This window comes from Zonotrichia leucophrys, chromosome 1 (genome assembly GCF_028769735.1).
Source record: "Zonotrichia leucophrys gambelii isolate GWCS_2022_RI chromosome 1, RI_Zleu_2.0, whole genome shotgun sequence".
Lineage (NCBI taxonomy): Eukaryota > Metazoa > Chordata > Aves > Passeriformes > Passerellidae > Zonotrichia > Zonotrichia leucophrys.
The window spans coordinates 80,184,274-80,206,108 of record NC_088169.1 but is presented as its reverse complement, the minus strand read 5'-3'; the positions used below and the strand labels follow the sequence as shown (position 1 = coordinate 80,206,108).

General features: G+C 39.5%; 1 protein-coding gene across 4 annotated transcripts in view; it reads left to right on the top strand.

Moving 5' to 3' along the window:
• Nucleotides 1-21,835, top strand: part of FAT3 (FAT atypical cadherin 3) — a 399,599-nt gene that overhangs the window by 301,235 nt on the left and 76,529 nt on the right. For all 4 annotated transcript variants that reach the window (XM_064719072.1, XM_064719053.1, XM_064719062.1 and 1 more), the window contains 4 exons: nt 1,666-1,805; nt 11,226-11,501; nt 13,029-13,239; nt 16,877-20,950. In XM_064719072.1, the coding sequence (XP_064575142.1) occupies nt 1,666-1,805; nt 11,226-11,501; nt 13,029-13,239; nt 16,877-20,950 (4,701 nt within the window). The remainder of the gene's footprint in view (nt 1-1,665; nt 1,806-11,225; nt 11,502-13,028; nt 13,240-16,876; nt 20,951-21,835) is intronic.

Genomic DNA, 21,835 nt, shown 5'->3' with positions numbered 1-21,835 from the left:
TGTATGTACATACATCTGTTTAACATATGGAAATCTGATGGCACATCTGAAATTACTACATTTAGATCACTTCAGTGGCCAGAAGTTCACCAATACTTCCTTTCCTCTGCAGCAATCACCTGCATTATTATTTTTCCTTCCATTTTCTTTTATCCATCTCTGAATGTCTTTCAAGGCAAAAATGGACAGAGCAGTGCTTCTTCCACCTTCCTCTTTCTTTGCAATAGCCTGTGCAAGAGGTAGAAGTGAAGCTTCCTTCACATTAAGGAATTCAGGGGCTGTGATTTTGCTGTGTTACCTCCTAATCTTCAGCTTCTTTAAATGCCAAAACATTCTTCTCTCAGTGAATGCATGATTGCTTCTGAGAATAATGCCAGTTCCTGTTCAGCAAACCATGCAGATGGGAGAGCATGGAAGACTCTTCTCTTCCCTATTCAGTCCCCAGCCCTAAAATTTTCAGAGCCATTTTGTGACACTACCAGCCATTCACATGTATCTCTCTTTATATATATTTCACCAGAGCTAAGTCAATAGGATGGATATTTTTCTACCTGTGGACTTCATCTCAAGAGCTTTCAGCAGCTGTCACACAAGTCTCATAACCAGTGGGGTTTGAAAGGCTTTTTGTCTCTGTGGAGTAGGGCTGGCATTGAATTGCTGTGTTATGAATATAGCTTAAGAGTTTGTCTGTCAGCAGTGTTGTGTCCCACCTCTCCCTGTCCCTAGCCTCCAAAAATTTCAGACTCAACTAATACTAAATTACACTTCATAGATGAGTAAGCAAGAAAACAGCTTATCAGCAGGGAGTGTGTGCTGTGCTTTTGAAAATAATGAGTGGTTCAAATTTATAAACTGTAGCTGTGGCTGACAAATCTTGTAACCCTTCAATCTGAAATTATATTTGAGGTTATATTATTTATAGCCTTATTTTACTTGTTAATAGATTTTTTTCTTTTCTTTCTTTCACTCAGTACTCAGGAGGGTTTTCCCACTGCTACAGCATTCAGTGTGTGACAGGAAAGGGGGATGTTGGTATTAGAACAGTGCTTTGTGAGAGGTTTTTTGCACTGGAAAGAATTTAGGTTGTGTATCCTTTCAGATCTATTTGAATAATTCTTAAAACACTGGAAGGATTTGACCTTTGCTGCCAGTAATATCGTTGTCCTTGGTATTACCATAAAAAATCTCTATTTGCATTTCTAAAATTGATTATAATTGTAATTTTTAAAAACTCAGATGATGGTATTTGCACCCAGAAGTATCAGTGATAATTTCCTGAAAATAAAATTTGTAGAATAAAACCCTCTTGAAATGACTTTTATGCAAAAAGATAATTATTCTTGTTCATTATTTAAACCACAAGGGCACACATCTTAGGGGCGTATAGCCATTTGATTATTTTTATAGATTCAGCTATAGTTTACTTAAATGTACTGCTAGATTTTTATTCTTTCTTTTTGGCAGTGCATTCCAGTGATATCTGCTTTTCAATATACAAACTGTGCTTTGAAATATAAATGACTTATGAACAAAGAGGTATCACTAGATGTGCTGTGTGTGCTAAGAGAGGCCATTAAGATGGATGACACGCCCACTTTTAGGAATACTTGCAATGGAAGTTTTCAAGAAATGGCTAATTTGATTGTGTTTTTGTGCAACAATTAGGAGGGAATTACGATAGTTCTTTCGACGCCTATAAGGGAGTGGGCACGATTGTCATTGCAAAGCCCTTGGATGCAGAGCAGAGGTCAATGTATAACATGACTGTGGAGGTCACCGATGGAACAAACATTGCCACAACTCAGGTAGAATATCACATTCCTTTCTTGGCAAGTTATTCATTTGTTGCTGGAATGTATATGCTATAAAAGTTATTAATTTTTCCATTCAGGTGAAACCTCATCCTTTGAGAGCACCAATAACTAATGGAGGGGATATTTTTCAGAGCATTTCCATCTGGCTGTAAAGAATCGGCTGTTGAATGTTTCAAAGCATTATTCCTCCTTTTGTTCTCTTCCTGCTCACATGAAAGTAATTTGCCTTCCTCCAGCTGAGGGAGTCCCTATCACAGGCAGCAAAGCCTAGATTTTGACAATTGCATCTCCCCATAATGGTCCAAAATACAATAGTGCTTCCATGGTGTCAGGGAATATTGCTATTGATTGTGTTAAATGGAGTTTATACCTCTCATCCTCCGAAGACCCAAAAGTGGGACACAAGATCAATTGTTCAGAAAAGAAATTGTTCAGAGGCAAAACTTAAAATTCAAAGAATCCTTCCTTTAGTGTCACTGCCTGTGATTACACTGTCTTCTGCCAAGCAGCCCCGCTGAACCTTTTAAAACCGGGCATGCTTATCAGGCTCCTTGCCTTTAAAGTTGGGTCAGATAAACATGATGGGCTGGGGCAGTGCTGGCTCTGACACCTCTTTGTAGGAGACACCCTGACACAGAGCCCAGGTGTCTGTTCAGTGGGAACCGGTCTGGAATTGGGTCATGGCACAAGGACAGGGACTCTGAGGTCCCAGGGACGCCAGGAAGACTTCAAACAGCAAAATCGTTTGATATGAGGTAGAGTTGTGGGCTGTGCATTACTTAGGGCCTGAAATTCTACATCTGAGTTACTCCCCAAGTGTAAATGAAAAAAATATGTTTCTTATGTTATTTCCTTTTTTATAATTCAGAAGGAAAGCCTGAACATTTTTATGTTTACATATATGCATGCACATGCAGATGCTTCTGTGGTAACTTGCCTTTTTGCTCAAATGCTTTGGATGTAAATGTGTATTCAGTGAGCCACAACACCAGCTTTCCTAAGAAATTGTTAAATATTGAGTGCTTTCTCAGTCTGAATTCATACTGTTTACACCCCAGCCCTAAAAGGTCTGATATTTTCTCCCAGTAATCCCCCCTTGGTAAGAAAACATCAGCTGATAGTAAGTTAGGTGGTAGGAAATCCAGTGTTTTCCCTGTCAGTTCCAGAATTAATTGCATCTCTGCTAAAAACATCCCTTAACTTTAAGCTTGATTATATTTGGCCCATGTTCCCTGTTATGCCTTTCTCTGCTCAATTAAGGAACTCTTTAAAAAACACTATTTTCTCCCCAGGAAGGCACTTACTCACAATACTCAAATCACCTCCCAGTCTTCTGGTAGACAGGCAAAGGAGAATGGCTGACCTCTTTATGTTCCCTTTCCATTTTCTTCAACTCTTGAGTAGGTTTTTTGGGGGTTTTTATGCTGTTTTTCAGTCTTGGCTACACTCTTAGTCCACATTTTAGATGGTGTTGAATGCCTAATGTGACCTTTTTTCTTTCTTGCAAACATTTCAGCCAAAAAATATTAAAAAGCTTAGGGAATTTCAAACATGCTGGATTAAAGTAATTTCTCTTTTCATGGATATTGCGTTTATTGTTTCTGCTGCTTTTGATTTAATAAATTGACCTATATAACAGTCCTCAAAACCTAGTTGGATGAAACTCTTACATTTTTAATTAAAACATATGGTAAAAACATATTTCAGTAAAGCTGTTGCATTCTAAAAGAAGCCTGAGCATTCTTTTTAACAGCGATGTGACCCATTTAGGAATGTAAGATAGTCTCAGATTGCAAGAGTGTGGCATTAATAATCACTGGTGTGTACAGACCCTTCCCTCCCCCACCTTCTCTCTGTGTGGATACTGTTTAATTTTTAATGGTGACCAAGGCATCTGAGCGTGTGTTTCTTTTGGTCTTCACAGCAGAGATTTCAAAAGTGATTGTTATCTGAAAACTGACAGAATGATGGCCTTCGTATTTATTGCTCCATTTTGCAAAGGTTTCCTACTTTATTTTTGGCTGTACTTTGGAGCCTTTGATTAGCTTCCTCATCTTAATTTTCTCTTAGGAAAATAATAAAAAAAATATAATACTGCTTGGTTTAATTTAAAAATGTCATAGAATAGATCATTTATTGATAGCTCTCAGTGGCCTTATTCTGAGTTTTGACAAAACAACATTTTAACTATTTTGTTCTATGTACATAGTTCCACCTGCATTTTTGACTGTAGCTGCAGGACGTTATGGTAGAAGACGAAGCAGGTATAAAGCAATTTTGAATAACAATAAAATAATTCAAAGGCCCCCTCAAAGTATGATGGTTTATTATGAAACAGCTGATGATCACCATGTGCAATGAAACACTCTTGCTTTTTATTTCACCCCAGCTGTTTTCCTTTATCTCTTCTTTTGTCTATTATACAGTTGGAGATGGTAAAATACAGCATAAAAATGCCGAAGATTTTTGTTTGGGTAACGTGATCCCTGGCATGGACTTGGTGAAGTTTCTTCAGCAGTGTTCCTGCATGCCTTAAACTCCAATGAACTGTTCACTTCCTTCATGCCTTACTGTGCCATGGTTCATTACTGTACCATGAGAGGAAGGAAATAATTTTGATTTAAAAGTTACATCTGTTTTAATAATGGTTCACTGTTGCGAAAAGAGGCAAAAAGAACATAAGGAGTACTAACCAAAAAAAAAAAAAAGTTGCAAATTTTCTTTGTCACTAAAAGCCTACTTGTTTTGGGCATGATCAAGGTTTCCAAAAGAAATACATTCTCCAAAGTGAGAACCAAAGTGCCAGGACTTGTTGAGCCACTGCCGCTCACCATGCTGCCCATCCATGTAAGCCTGAAACATCCAGCAGTTGGGATGGGAAGGGATGGAGAAGGAAAAATACAAAGAAATTTTGACTTGTTTGATTTATATATTTGAAGTGTAGGTATAAAACTTCAGTCACGGTGATTAACTTCTAGAATGGCTAAGTCTCCTGACTTAGCCACGGAGAGCTTTTGCTTTTTCCCTTTCTTTTATCCATCATTGCTTGAGGCCATGCAGTCATTTATTAAAGGCTGAAGGAATACATTTGCTCCAAATTCCCACGAAACACAACTCCTGCAGCTGCTGTTGGCCTTGCAGAGGGGTTGGGGCTTCTGTATCCCCTGTGCTGGAGAGAGCTGGGGCAGTGGCTCTGTGCAGTGACTCTGCTCCCTGCCATGGCCATCACCTCCCTTTGGCCTGCAAAAGAGTTTGGTGCCCTTGCTTGAGCAGAGATTCCCCACAAGGAATCGTTTTAATGGCATTTAAATGCCTACTCCTGCCACAATTGTGACTCTGAAATATGAGAAATTCTCCTGGTCATGAGTCAGGTTTATCCGAAATCTCTTTTTTTACTGAACAACTCAGATCTTTTACACACAGGCACAACAGAGGAATAGAATCACATTTATTTGCTTATTTGTAGTGCATACTCTTGAGCTTTGTTAAAATACCCACAGAAGCAGAGTACGGGGTGGGGGGTGGGGGGATCATTGAACTATCATTTGAGTTATTATAATGTTTCACTTTTATTGAGAATGTTGTCCTAGCAGATAATTATATTTTTGTAAGAACAGCCTCTGGAATGAGGCTGTTCTACTATATGAAAAAGATTATTTTAGTCCTTATTTTCCTGCCTCCTTCTTCTTCTTTCTCTTCATTGTAACTGCTATAGAAAAGATGTGTTAGAGCATGAAGGCTGTTGCCTGCAAGCTGGGAGGCAAAAGGCACTTCAGTTTCACTTATTGCAAAACCAGTAGAGTGGGCACTCAGGGGGTAACATGCACTTCCCTCTGAAGAGTTTTTGCAGATCCAGAGATGTTTGCTTACAATACCCTCTGCTGAAGCCAGCCAGACTGGAAGAACAGACAGAAGTTACTGCTCATTGCCCCTTTCTGTCTCCCCTTGCGGAAGGTTTTGGAATTTAATTTATTCTTGTGCTGAGGATTGACTTTTAACTCTGAGTTTCTGTCTCACCTTTTCTTTGCAACATTTTCTTAAGAGGAGCTGATCAGTCACTCTGAGTGAGGGTGGTTCTCTTAAATGAATGGCGAAATGCTCTTCTTTGAGGACCATGGCCAAAACATAGATAAGACATTAGAGCCTGCCAGGAGCAGTTCTGGGCTGTGAATTCTTCTAGGGCAGAAAAAGAGACATGGAGATTCAATTCAATTTTTCACTTTTGCTCTGTTGAACATTTCCTCCAAACTGTAACCACTCCTTGTTTTTTTTTTTTTTGTTTTTTTTTTTGTTTGTTTGTTTGTTTTTTTTTGTTTTTTTTTACATCTAGTAATCTCAACGCTGCCTTGCCTGTGAAGCAAAAGATTTTTCTTTCAATTTTAACATAACACAAAGAACACAGTAAAATAAAAATAAGTAGCCACTGATGTTGGTAGGGAAGCTGAATTTTTGTGTTAAAGTTGGAGTTTGGAGGAAAGAAAAACTTGTCAGGAAGTAGAAAATAAAGCTATGTGGTATCACTGTTGAAAGCAGTATTAAAATAGGTTTCAAAACCTATGCAGAAGGGTAACCTCAGTTTAAATAATTCAAGCACTTAATAGGTTGTACTACAACACAGTGCCCAGACCAAGCAATTAGCCAAGCAGATTCTTCCAGCTTCAAATGTCTGTAAAGCAGCTGCTGGCATTTACCCAGCTTTCACTCAAATATGTCTGTGCCTAAACCAAAGGTATTTGTTATGGGCAACATTAAAAACAGCTTTGGAGACACTTCCTGCATTAGATTTTGTCCTGCTTTGATTTGATTGTATTTCTGTAGGCCTTTCACTTACCATTTTGAGTACAAAGTCTTTGCTAATGCTCTGAGTGTTACTTTGCCTAATTTGTAATCTTGGAGGGCTGTGATTCCTTTATTTGAAACTTGTTTTTACTGTGGGAAATAGGAAGTGAGCAGGGAGAAGCAAATCTTTTATAGTGAGGAGCTTGTTCAGACTATAAATTAGGCTCCACACAATGGCCACAGAAGGAGGCAAGCCTGCCTTTCTGAAGCCCACAATGCACTGGAAAAGATATGGGCTTTCAAGGAGAACCAGGCAGAGACAGGTTTGCTGCATGTTGGCTTTATGAGCGTGGAAAAAAAGACTTGCAGCTAATGTTTGTCAATGAAAAGTAGTTCAGTCAGCAGTCTTGAGCAGTTGTCAGCAAAGAGGAATCCCTACATAGCAGCCAACAAATAGTAAACATTTCCATTCGTCACCTTTTGGAGATGTGTTGGGAAACTTTTAAAGCCTGGCTTTGATTGTGCACAATGGGTAGTGTCACAGCTTAACACCCTGGGCACCTAAGCAGTAATAAAGTATATTTATGCCACACAACTCATTCTTGCCATATCTTCCATTTGGGAATAAATATGTAGAAAATATTGAATTACATAGGCATTGGGAGTCTTTGCGTCACTTCAGTAGTGTGGCTCTTGATTTGAGGTGAAAGATGTGCTACCAGCTGGCTAAAGCATAAGACTTCAAGGACCCTTTTGCTGACCCTTTTAAAGTCTATGAAAATTTGCCAATAGTTCCACAATTTTATGCCTGAGGTTGGCAGCCATGAAATGAATTTGAGAAACTTTCCTCATATTAACAGTCTGGTGGCACTCAGTTTACTTAGCTTCATGTATGTTTGTAGGTTCAGGTTTTCTGTGAGCCTGGTGTTCATGTCAGTGTCACATTTTCCTTCCTGTCTTTTTAAGTAGCATCTTACTAGAAGTTATCCTGCTGGAGTAGCAAATCTGCATAGGAAGAATGGCATTTTAAGGTGACCCAATAAAAGGGCTCAAAAATAAGCTGAAAACACCTTCTCCAGCTTTACCACTGCACTTCACCTGGGATTTGGTAACCTTGTTGCAGGGCATTGTTTTCCTGGGCAAAAAACAGGGATGATAGTCACTTGCTCGTCAGAAGTGTTGGAAGAACTAAGGGACTAATAGCTATTCTAAATGGGACTAAAACTCCATTTTCTTTTACCTGGTTTTGTTTAAAGTAACTCCCAAGATAGCTCAATTTTTAAGAACATTAAAGAATTCCATTTATAGGTTTAACAAAGCTCTGTATAATCAGTATTCCCATATATAACTTAACTTTCTTTTGTTGCAAGGAAAATACAACCCCCTCTATTAAAGGAGAGAAATGTTAAAATTACATTTGACTCTCAGGGATTTTGAGGGACAGCTGAGAAAAATTAGAAATACTCTTAACTGCTTAAATAGAAGAAATTGTGAATCAATAATGACTTCTTTATTCATTAGCATCTCTAACCCATCGCCTTCCGTCTCCAGATGGAAGTGGCTGTTGAAGTGCAAAGTATGTAATAAATAATGTGTATTTCAATGTAGATCACTTGACAAATCATTAAAATACTGACATCTCTAGGGAGGAAGATGCCTGCCACTTAAACAGGCACTTGATCAGTCTTACAGTAGATTTGAAGTGAAAGAGAGAAAAGAAAAAGAAAGAAAAATTAGGGTTTTTTTGGCAATGATCAAAGCAATTTTAAGTGCATAGCTCCCTGTAAATTTGATGACAGTGAATGAGGGCCTCAATTTTTTTATCTTCTCCCTCCATGCCTTGCACTCCCCAAGCATGATTATGTCCGTATGTGTGTGAGGGCAGTAGCTTACACCTTTTTCAGTGGGAAGAAATGCTGCTCTGAGAATCCAGGCTTAATTTGCATGGTCTCATGGATTACCCTTGGTCTCTGATGCTGATCCTGTCCCACCCTGGTCAGTTTGTGCACTCTACTAAAGGCAAAAATCATGGAGCCATGGCTTGGACAGTCGTAGTGGAAAACTTGGGATGGATAAACCTTTATGTCCTCTTCTGCTTTCTCAGTTTGCCAGGGATCCCAAAAGGCATTAGATATTATAGGAAGTGAATCACTGCTCTGGAATGATTATATACCATGCAAACAAAATAGCGTGTCACTTCTGTGGCAATACTTTTAAGATGCATTGTTTCTGTACATTTTTTTTTATCACCTTCCAGAGCAGCTTCAGCTTGCACACACCAATTTTAAAAATAAATTCACAGATATAAGCCTGTCTCTCACATGGAAGCTTCCTTGTTCACATTAGCCTGTGCTGTACTAGCATCAGCAGAGTCAAGCACTCTTGGTGTTTTCAATGCATTTGAAAAGTTTTTACTTCTCTGTTGGACTGCCTAAAATGATACTTGACAAAGTTTTTGGTCATGAATGAAAAACAAAATAAATTATCTGTGTTGATTACCAGTCATGTTATAGTGGTACCTGTCAAGGACTGAGAATATCGAAACTACTCAAGAAAATTTCTCTAATTATCAAATACTGATTATCCCCAACTCTATTGCTTACACTAAAAAAGTGATTCAGCATTGGCTCTGTGTCCCATTATATTAGAGTTCAAGACTTTAATCTTCTCCACAGGCTTTCTTTCATATGTTACAACTGGTTTCTTCACAAATTTTTAAAACACAGATTTGGGTGGGTTTTTTTCCTCAGTCAGATCAGAAACATGTTTGATATATTACAGCGACAATAAAAGTATAAAAAGCTAAGTAACTCTTCATCTTTATTATAGGCCTAGCAATGTGTATTTCCCCCCAATTTTATTGCTATCTGTCCAAGACTGAAGCATAACTTAATATAGGCTTCACTCTGGCGTGCCATAATCTGGTGAAAATGAAATTGTATGGAATGCAAGTCTTATGCCATTTAACTTACTGAGCATTTTATTTCAGCTGTCTTTTGAACAGTTCCCAGGCTAGTTCATTACAACTGCTTCTTACAACTGCTTATGTTCCTTCTGGTAAAGTATTCTGCAAACCCTCCCACATATCATGGAAATCTAAAGTTTCATTTCTCTCTGAGGCCAACATCTGTTTGTGCAATATTGCAGTCAAAGTATAGCTGTATTTTTTTTCTGTTAAGAAAGTAGGGGTGAACAGGGCTGGATCAAGCAAAACAATAAAGTACTTGCTTAAGAGAGAGCCAAGTAACAAAGCAACAAAGAAGATATAATGAGTGATGGATCAGGTCTCCTAGTCCGGCCAAAGAGTCCTGTGTGTTGCCTTTCCCAAGTCATTAATTGGACCATTTCTTATTTCAAAGCCTTTGAATAAAAAGATTGTTCCGTTTTACTTGCTGTAAAATTAGGTTGTGCTCTCACAGGCATATTCTGCAAAAAATACTTTTTGTTTCTAGCACTGTATAAGAGTCAACTCTTCAGATTTCAGCTTTCAGTTTTACACAGTTTGTCAAAGGTTTTGCTGCCACACTACCCACAGCAATCTATGGCATACAAAGTGTGGAAAGCACATTTTCCCCAGGGAGTGACTTCTCCAGTGGCAAAGCCCACAAAATGTCATCAGAGCAACACATGCATAACATAACTTTGAAAAGCAAAGCTTGGAAAATAGTTATTCCTAGTATTTACCAGAGTCAGCTTGTGATATACTGAAATGGGTGTAATAGGCAGCAAGAGCATCCCCATGGCCTGCTCTGCCCCCTCCTAGCTTCCTTAAGGATCAATACAGAAGCTTTAATGACAGATTTGAGGCAAAGAGCACAGCATTCATTCACATTTTTAGTGTTCTGCCATTCATGAACCTCAACAAAAAGGAGACAAATAGATGTTGGAGGGGGAAGTGAATTAGTTGGCAATAAAGACAGCCATCACTGGCGAAGGAAAAGCAAGGATGTAACAGAAAAACTAATCCTTCTGTGTCACCAGTGCCCTGAGATCAGCTGTCCTGGATGGTACGCATTGATCTGTGTGGGGTGTGCTGGTGTAGTAGTGAGGTTGGGTTTCCTGTGCCCACCTCAAGTGGGGTAAGAGCAATCTGAGGGGTCTCAGCAACTTGAAATCTCCCCTGCTGTCACAATTTGACGTTGCCAGTAAGCCCCAATGCAATATACTGGGCAGAAAAGAGAGGATTTAGCTGAATCTTGATTGTGTAAAAAGCAGATTTAAGCAACATGAAAAGGATTATTTTATAGCTTTATTAGTAGTGAAGGGGAAAGGAAATTATATAATGGTTCTAGAAGTTCCTTGTAACCAAGGCAGTTACAAGGGAGGACAAAACCTTTCATTGTGACCATTGTAGAAGTGCTTTCCAATCTACAGATTGTGAAAATATGGGCTTCTTCATCGAGCTCTGAGTAGGTCTTACAGTTAGGAACATTTTACTTCCAAAGTCAAATCCTTTCCATTTCTTTTGATCTGAAAAATAAGAATTTAATATTAAGTAATGTTTCTCACTCCCACCATGCAGTAGCATAACATCTTCAGCCATTCAAAGTAAATTGCATTTCTCTAGGTGCTTATTCAGTAGTCTGACTGGACTTCAATAATTTCAAATGTCCTTTTTTTTATTAACTGTAGGTTCTTATCAAAGTGTTGGATAACAATGATAATGGCCCAGAATTCTCTCAGCCAAGCTACGATGTCACCATTTCAGAGGACATCCTCCCTGATACTGAAATTCTGCAAATTGAAGCTATAGACAGAGATGAAAAGCACAAGCTGAGCTACACTATTCACAGCAGCATCGACACAGTCAGCATGAGGAAATTCAGAATTGATCCCAACACCGGGGTTCTCTATACGGCTGAGAGATTAGACCACGAAGCTCAAGATAAGCACATCCTTAATGTCATGGTAAGAATGCTGTCATGGCTGCTTCAGGGACATGCATGGAGTAGGCTTCTCTTGAGTGAAGGACTCAGTGCAATAAGTAGCCACTAATTTAATCTTGCCTGCCCTGCTGTGTATTTATTTCGCAGTTTTTATTTCGGCTTTTTGGGAAACTTTATTGTGAATCCATTGTATGGAATGTGATATGATTCTCTATCTCAAGGGAGAGCAAGCAGGTAATTATTTAATCTCTTGGCATCTGGTCCTCTCCCTCAAGGTAATTTTCAGAGTTTCTGAAGTGAGGCTGAAAGTTATTTGAGAAGTTATTCACTGGGAGATAACTGCTTTCTTGCCATGGAGAATGCTACAGCCTTTCTGAGTACAAGCCTCATTTATATATTACTTTTATAGACTTATTTCAGTACATAAACTGTTGATATACAAAATAGCTTTCCTTTATCTACATTTCCAAATCTTTGGGTATACAGAAAAAAGTTAATTGCCAATTTTTGCTTGGTGTGTCTAGACTACAGAACATAAATCTGTCTGTTTTCAAGTGGAGATTGTATATCATGGACATAATCTTTAAAAAGGCAAACAAAAAAAAAACCAAACCAAAAAGATTATGTTAGTTTAAACGTTGGAGTCCACTATTTTCTTTAACTACTTAAGACTTCTGCAGCAGAGGCCTTCTAAGAAATTGCTCATGGTGTGTTAGGTACGGGGCAGCTTTGGCAGGGCACCTAGGAAGCAAAAAGCTGCTGTGAGATGCAGCGAGGAGCAGCTGAGTGTGGTCTCTGCTCACAAAATAAAATGTTGCAAGTCCTTTGGCAAGCAGACTAAGAAATAGCTATAAACTAAGAAATAGCTATAAACTGAATCACAGAAACACATGGCCAAGAGAGGTAATTCTCTGGTGCTTGGTTTTGATCTCCACCTTATACAATAGGTCTTTTCCTCTGTTTAAGAACCAAAATTTTCAGGAGATAGTGGTGGCAGGATTATCAGTGGAGCAGTGCTGAGGTATTTTGAGTGGGATTGAGACAGGTGTGGTAACTTACACCTCTGTTGACAGTTACCAGCATTTCATAAAATGATTCCTGCTCTGTTTACTGTTGATATGATCATCTATGTATATAAGTCCATTGGCAGCTACAAGCACTAGGCAGACATGCTTATATGCTGTAAAGAAGGCAATAGCAAGATAAAGGCATGATCATTCAGCAAATATTGATAAAAAAGGAAATTCTTGAAAATCTCTACCAAAATTTAAGATCTCATGTGGTTGCCGCTTCAAAAATTCATGTCATGATGAGTTAGTTGCAATGCATTTTCTCACAAGTGAAAAAAAATGTCGCTAACTTCTTTCCTGTTTCTTTGATTTTAGTATCTGTCATCCAGTGTGTGAATGTATTTCAGACTGCTCTTTGGGACAAATGGACTTTTTTACTGTATTAAATAGAACTAAAAGTAGTATTCACTCAGATGAGTAATATTTGGGAAGTTTTACTAGATGACTATCAAATTGTGTGTTATGCACTTGTTCAATAGGTCCGAGATCAAGAATTCCCTTACAGAAGAAACCTGGCCAGAGTCATCATAAATGTGGAAGACTCCAATGACCACAGTCCCTACTTCACCAGCCCATTGTATGAAGCCTCAGTGTTTGAGTCAGCAGCAGTTGGATCAGCTGTGTTGCAGGTCACAGCTCTGGACAAAGACAAAGGAGAAAATGCAGAGCTTATCTATACTATTGAAGCAGGTTAGGACCGAGCCCAAAAATGAAGTATCATGGATTATGCCAGACAGACAGCAGTGATGTAATGGTCATCTGTCTTGACACACAGTTCAGCTTCTTTGGTCTACTTTCTCGTGTACAGACGGGCAAAGGAGACACCTTGTTCTTGTTGTTTTGTTGTTTTTTTTTTTTTTTAATTTTATTCTGAAGCTACTATACCCAAAACCTTTCAGAACAATTTCATTCTGGAACAGGTTGCCCGAGAGAGGGAGTCTCCTTCTCTGGAGATGTTCAGAACCCCACAGGATCTTGTGCAACCTGCTGTAGGTGAACCTGCTTTAGCTGGACGGTTGGACCAGATGCTCTCCAGTGGTCCCTTTCTAGTCTAGTCATTCTGCTATTCTGTGGCTGTTTCATTTTCACCAGATGGCTGCAGAGCCTGTTACCTCTAAGTCATTGATTCAAAGCCATCACAGAAGATAGTTATTCAAAACTGCAGCCAGTGACTTGTTTTCAGGGTTCTGATTTCAGACTAGTGTACAGTGGATCCTCCATAAAAAAAATGCCACAACAGCTGGTATGTCCTGATATCTTTGCCAGTGTTCAGACCAGAGAAGCACAGACTGAGAACAGGGCTATGATAAAACTTTTGCCATAGCATTTTAATGACACAAGGTCTCTTTGAAACTAAGAGAGGGCATGATGATACCAGGTGAAAATTGCTTTTGCAGTTAAATGCTGTATATTTACATTCAGCACATAATCTATACCAGCAAAAGCATTCTTCTGCTGGTGCAACAGAACAGTATATCTCTGACACACATGAGAAGGAATGTAAATTTCTCTGGGTCACATGAGCCTGAAGTTAAGAATTATCTTTGAGAGAAACCGTTGACAGATATATGAGGGAGATGCCTGGGAAAAGAGAGAAAGAATTAGAAATTTGTGACCTTAGAATTTTGTAATGTTTTATTTCTACTTAGGGGGCTTTACTCATAATATGAATCTTTACACTGTAGCACTAGCAAAACTTGAAACTTATATTTCCATAAAAAGAAGTCACAGGCACTTCAGATTATACTCACATTAGGCAGATCACAAGCCTTTACCAGCATTAGGCTCTGATCCTACTGGATCATTATTTATTCCTATATTAATATAAAGACTTGTTCCCAGCTAGGATGGCTCATGTCAATTAGGAACAGGCTAAATGACAAATAACTAATGACACAAGAATATCTACACCATCTCATACTGATTTAGCTTTATATAATTCAAGCTCACCTTAAATTAGGATGTTATAACCTGAAGTTTAGAGAAGACCCAAGGAAGATTTTTTCTGTCATTATCTTGTATGCTCTGTGAAAGGAGATTACCTTCAGCAAACCAGAAGGTGAAGTCTTTTGCAGCTGAAAGTGTTGAACTTAGAATGAGGAAGATGTTAGCACTCCAAAGCAAATATTTCCTTTATGCACTGCATTTGTTCTTAGCAGTTATTTCTCAGTATTCTCAAGCGGCCTTTAACTTAAATTAGGGGCAATCTTACACGTGCCCAGACAGGAAAACACTGTCCTTATGGAACAAATTGTGAGCAGACTAGATCAAGTTCCTGGGGCAATGTTTTTCAAGACTATTCCTAGTTTTTTCCTGACACCTTATTACTATTATGGGTTCCCAATCATCTAGAGGTGCCACCACAATGTAAAGAGCATCCTGACATCTAAGGAGTATTTTTCCAATTACACTGGTAATAGAATCCTACATGATGCAGGAAGGAAAATATTATTATTAGAAAAGATGCTTTAGCTATTAGATGATTTCTAGAGACTCTCTTTTTCATTACATCCTGTTTCTGTTTCATCATGAGCTCTTTCTGCAATGTCAGACCTCAAACTTCCATTTACTGTAAGCCTCACGCTCCTTCAGTTTCATTATCCATAGATGTCCCAATCTCAGGTGACTCAAAATTCAGTATTCTGCTGCTGAATATGATCCATAAAAGTTGAGGATATTGATTTTAACTGCAGAATTCAAATTGTACACAGCCCTTTGATTCAGGGGGATTACTCATCACATCTTACAGTACTCTGAAGAGAGGAATTGGTAAAGAAAGTAGTTTTTGTGTAATTTCATAAGAAATTCCTAAAGGAGAAGAACCAGCTCTTGCCTTGCAGGAGGCAGTCAGTGGCTCAAAATTATTTGTATTAGCAAGCACTGACAAAATAACAGCAGCAGCATTTGTAGTGTCTGTAAATGTGACAGATGCCATTATTTTTATGAGAATTTGTAGCTCTGGAAGAATCTCACCTGCTGGGTGAATAGCACAACTTTGGTTTAGCTAGTAAACTTTACTGATCTGAAGCAAAGGATATAAATAGAAAACCACTACCAGTATTGAACTATATAGAGTAGTATGTAGCTTAAATTAGCCTCCTGAATTTACATCACATAGTGAATCATATCTTAAAAATAGTTCACATTACCTCACTTCATTTAGGATTTCATGTATTTACGCATTCCAGCTACAGCTTACATGTTTATTGCTCTGTGTGCAGCACCCGTAACAATCACTTTAAAAACCCTCTCTTGTGTATCACCTGAGATATATTTTTCTCTCAGCCTTGAATGGATGCTTGACTGTAGATTGGAAACAGTTCTAGATTTGAAGATGTGAATTACAATAGAGGGAACATGGTATAGTGATTGAGATTGCTGTAACTCAATATGCTGTTTGTATTCAGAATCAAAATCAGGAAAAGAGTCTGTATGCTTATATATGCCATTTATATTTGCAGCACTTACTTCAAGCAAGCACTCAGTAAAACAGCAAAATAAGAATTGCCAATTAAAGGTGATCTCTAATTACATGGTAGGAATACATGCAGAAAGTTTTAAATCTGTTTTGCTGAGGAAGAGATTGGCAAAAAGACCAGAAAGAAATAAAGGCCCCCAAAAGTTCTGTGATCCAAACTTACTGTTTTCACCTTCATGCTATCAGTGATATCTGTGCTTTCATGTTGTAACAGACATTTCATGGCATTTTCTACTAAATCTCATTCATCTGGATTCATCCTCCTCAGAGATTATATGATAAAACTCTGCGCCACAAGACGCTTGAATCTCTTTTCTATGCTATTTGCTCTGTTGTATTTTTTCTAAATGCCACTTTAACCTTTTTATATTCAGTTCTTTGAGTCTTGAACTACTGTAATCTCCTGTATGGTTTCTTAATATCCCATTCAATTAGGAGCCTGAGTTGTTATCCATTAGTCATGTAATTGGCTTATTAGCCTCTGATCTCATTTCTTTGCCTTAGGTGTACATGTATTTGACTAATTTCTGTAATTTAGGGATGCTTTTCCTTACTTCAGTAGGAGTAATGTGCATGCAGTTCTTGCTCTGGTGCTGGTACTGAGAATCAAGACATAGAGGTAGCAACACCTGAGTTTCTGACGCCTTGAATACCTATACCATCTACTGAGCTCTCTAATTAACAGAAAGAAAGGATGAAAGGGCCTTCAAAGTTCTGTTACATTGGAGGTGTTTTGTTTTTTTTTTTTATTTAGGTAACCTTTAAAAATGCAGCTTGTTGCTTCTGGTTTAGGTTATCATAAAGTGAGTCATATTTCATTTCTAATCTCATTCAATATCTTTGTTTTAGGAAACACGGGAAACACATTCAAGATTGAACCAGTTTTAGGCATCATTACATTACTCAAGGAGCCAGACTTAACCACAATGGGACAGTTTGTCTTGTCAGTCAAAGTGACTGATCAAGGCTCTCCAGCGCTGTCTGCAACAGCAATTGTGCGGATAACTGTGACGATGGCAGATAACTCCCACCCTAAGTTCACTCTAAAAGAATACCAAGCAGAGGTCAATGAAAATGTGGATATTGGTACTTCTGTCATTTCTCTCTCTGCAATCAGCCAGTCCACGTTAGTTTATGAGGTTAAAGATGGCAATGTTGATGGAGTCTTCACTATAAACCCATATTCTGGAGTGATCACCAGTCAAAAGTCCCTTGATTATGAACGTGCTTCCTCCTATCAGCTCATCGTACAGGCAACAAATATGGCAGGCATGGCATCAAATGCCACTGTGAACATTCAGATTGTTGATGAAAATGACAACCCTCCAGTTTTTCTCTTCTCTCAGTACTCGGGCAGCATAAGCGAGGCTGCTCCTGTGAACAGCGTGGTCCGCAGTGCGAATAATAGTCCCCTGGTGATACGTGCCACCGATGCTGACAGCAACCAGAACGCTTTGCTTGTCTACCAGATTGTGGAATCAACTGCAAAAAAGTATTTCACGGTAGATTCCAGCACAGGTGCTATCAGAACAATTGCAAATTTAGATCATGAAACAATAGCCCACTTCCACTTCCATGTTCATGTTAGGGACAGTGGGAATCCCCAGCTTACAGCAGAGAGCCCAGTTGAAGTGACCATTGAGGTAACTGATGTCAATGACAACCCACCAGTCTTCAGCCAGGCCGTGTTTGAGACAGTCTTGCTCCTGCCCACGTATACTGGTGTTGAGGTTCTCAAAGTCAAAGCTTCAGACCCAGATTCAGAGATCCCTCCAGAATTAACATTTAGTATAATTGAAGGCAATATGGACCATTTTTTAATTGACTCAAGCACAGGCGTACTCACCATTAAAAACAATAGTCTCTCCAAAGACCATTATATGCTAATAGTAAGAGTATCTGATGGAAAATTTTATAGTACTGCTATGGTGACAATAATGGTAAAAGAAGCGATGGATAGTGGACTCCATTTCACACAAAATTTTTATTCCACTTCTATATCAGAAAACAGCACCAATATCACAAAGATCGCTGTGGTGAATGCTGTTGGCAACCGCCTCAACGAGCCTTTGAAATACAGCATATTAAACCCAGGAAACAAATTTAAAATCAAATCCACCTCAGGAGTAATTCAGACCACTGGTATCCCCTTTGACCGAGAGGAGCAGGAGCTGTATGAGCTGGTGGTGGAAGCAAGCCGTGAGCTAGATCACCTCCGTGTTGCTCGAGTCGTGGTGAGAGTTTACATTGAGGACATAAATGACAACGCCCCGGTGTTTGTAGGGCTTCCATACTACGCTGCTGTGCAGGTCGATGCTGAGCCTGGCACCCTGATATATCGAGTGACAGCTATTGATAAAGACAAGGGTGACAATGGCGAGGTGTCGTACCTGCTGAAGGAAGACTATGGACATTTTGAAATTGATAGAGGATCTGGCAGTGTCACTTTAAAGGAAGCCTTCAATTCTGATTTGTCTAATATAGAGTACGTGGTTGTCATTCTTGCCAAAGATGGTGGTAACCCATCACTGTCTGCATCGGTAGAGCTCCCCATTACTATTGTAAACAAAGCAATGCCTGTGTTTGACAAGCCCTTCTATACAGCTTCCGTGAATGAAGATGTAGAAATGCACATGCCAATTTTAAGCATAAATGCAACCAGTCCAGAAGGCCAGGGTATCATTTATATCATTGTTGATGGAGATCCCTACAACCAGTTTAATATCGACTTTGATACTGGAGTTCTGAGTGTCATCAGCCCACTGGACTATGAAATAAATTCTCTTTTCAAGCTGATGGTGCGAGCCAGCGATGCTCTCACTGGTGCTCGCGCTGAGGTGACCGTGGACTTGATTGTTAATGATGTTAATGATAATCCTCCTGTTTTTGATCAGTCAGCTTATAATGCTACCCTGTCCGAAGCTTCTTTGATTGGGACTCCTGTGCTGCAGGTTGTTGCTACTGATGCTGACTCTGACAATAACAAGATTGTACAGTACCAGATAGTGCAGGACACCTTTAACAGCACTGACTATTTCCATATAGACAGCAGCAGTGGCCTTATTTTGACAGCCCGAATGCTGGATCATGAACTCATACAGCAGTGCAGCTTGAAAGTCAGAGCAACTGATAATGGGTTCCCACCTCTGAGCAGCGAGGTTCTTGTTAGTATCTCAATAACAGATATGAATGACAACCCTCCAGTTTTTAACCAGTTAATATATGAATCATACGTGAGCGAACTGGCGCCTCGGGGTCATTTTGTGACTTGTGTACAGGCTTCTGATGCTGACAGCTCTGATTTTGACAGACTGGAGTACAGCATCCTATCAGGAAATGATCGGACCAGTTTCATTATGGACAGCAAGAGCGGTGTTATCACTCTTTCCAACCACCGCAAGCAGAGGATGGAGCCCATGTACAGCCTGAATGTCTCTGTGTCCGACGGGCTGTTCACCAGCACGGCTCAGGTGCACATTCAGATCCTTGGGGCCAACCTCTACAGCCCTGTGTTCTCACAGAGCATTTATGTTGCAGAGGTTAGAGAAAACGCTGCTCCTGGAACGAAGGTAATCCATGTGAAGGCAACAGACGGGGATTCAGGTGTATATGGCCAGATCAGCTACTCCATAATAAATGACTTCGCCAAGGACCGATTTTTGATTGATGCAAATGGGCAGATTCTGACAACTGAGAGGTTAGACCGTGAGAACCCGCTGGAAAGTGACATTGATATATTCTTGAGAGCCCTTGATGGAGGTGGCAGGACTACGTTTTGCACTGTGAGAGTGATAGTAGTGGATGAAAATGACAATGCTCCAAAATTTATGACAGTTGAATACCGAGCAAGTGTCAAAGCAGATGTTGGGAAAGGTTACCTGGTGACCCAAGTGCAGGCAGTAGATCCAGATGATGGAGCCAATTCCAGAATTACCTATTCTCTGTATAGTGAAGCATCTGTTTCAGTGGCTGATCTGCTTGAAATTGATCCAGATAATGGATGGATGGTCACCAAGGGTAGCTTTAACCAACTGAAAAACACTGTTCTGTCATTCTTTGTCAAAGCAGTCGATGGTGGCATTCCTGTAAAACATTCCCTCATTCCTGTCTACATCCATGTTTTACCGCCAGAGACCATTTTGCCTTCTTTTTCTCAACCCCAGTATTCTTTCACCGTGGCAGAAGACACCCTCATAGGCAGTACTATTGACATTCTGCATGTTTTGCCCAATCAGGGTGCTTTGTATAGCACAGTTAATGGTGAGCTATCTGCAAACAACAAAGACGGGGTTTTCATCATAGAGAAGGACACAGGGCTCATAAAATTGGATAAGAGGCTTGATCACGAAATAAATTCCGCCTTCCACTTCAAAGTTGCGGCTACAATTCAGTTAGACAAAGTAGACATTGTGCTGACTGTGGATGTGGAGGTGAAGGTGTTGGATGTCAATGACAACAAGCCTGTGTTTGAAGCAGCTAGCTATGATGCTGTAATAATGGAAGGCATGCCTATAGGAACAAAACTCATGCAAGTCAAAGCGGTCGATGCAGACTCGAGTGCGAACGGGCAGGTCACATACACGCTTGCGGTGGAATCGGAGCTGCAGAAGATCACAGAAGCATTCACCATTGATAGCAACAGTGGTTGGATCAGTACCCTGAAGGATCTGGACCACGAAAAGGATTCTGCTTTCACCTTTGCAGTGGTGGCCTCGGACCTGGGGGAGGCTTTGTCCTTGTCCTCAACCACCTTGGTCTCAGTTACTGTGACAGATATAAACGATAACGCGCCTGTCTTTGAGCACGAGGTGTACAGAGGGTCTGTGAAGGAGAGTGACCCTCCAGGGGAAGTTGTGGCTGTTCTTAGCACCTGGGATGAAGACACGTCTGATGTCAATCGGCAGGTTAGCTACCATATTACAGGTGAGAAACAGCTTGCATGCTTTCTTCCTATAACCAGCTTACTGAAGAACTGTGCATGTGTCCAGTTTTACGTGAATGTTTAGCAGGGTTTCAGGTAAATTATCACTGTGAATGAGTCAATTACATTCCTTTTTTTTTTTTTTTTACAGAATTTGCAGCAAAGCTGAAAAGAGGGAGAGGAATGTGTGTGTGTGTGTGTCTGTGTTGCTCTCCAAATTTTCCAAGATGAATGCTTCCTGATTTGCTGCAGTGCAATGTAGTGTAGCCATCAACCCATCATAATTGATATGTCAGCTTGAAAACCATCATGAATTAATGTTTCAAACAAGGGAGAAGGAAAATTTTCTTCTTACAGAGAAAATCCTTTTACTTCGAACCATTTAAATTTCTTTTGAAATAACATTTTTCTTTTTGAGATGGGAAAGTGGATGCCAGAGCTGTTTTGAAATACCACTATTTGGAATAGGGAGCGGGGAGGGGGGGTACAAATGAATTTTACATTACATGGAATGAGGGATGCCATTTATTATCAGCACAGATTTCTGGCCAGGGAAATAGTAATATACTTAGAAGCCCTGGTTAGCTGCCATGCATTGTTATATACAGCATAAGGAAATTTTGATTACATTACTAATACATTTTTCAAAGCATGGTAACGTTACTCTTTCCCATTGTGTATTTATTATCATTCTTTTCACCTAGATTCAGCCTAGCTTTTGTGTGAGTATGTTGAGAGTGATGGGTACTACAGTTATTTTTCTCCTTCCATCTTGCATTGTCCAATAGCTTTTGTTAGGGAACTACTTTTTAACTCCCCCCAATCTTAGCAATTCAAGAGCTAATATTTACTACCTAGTAATAACCAAACTATTGGAAAAGTCCACA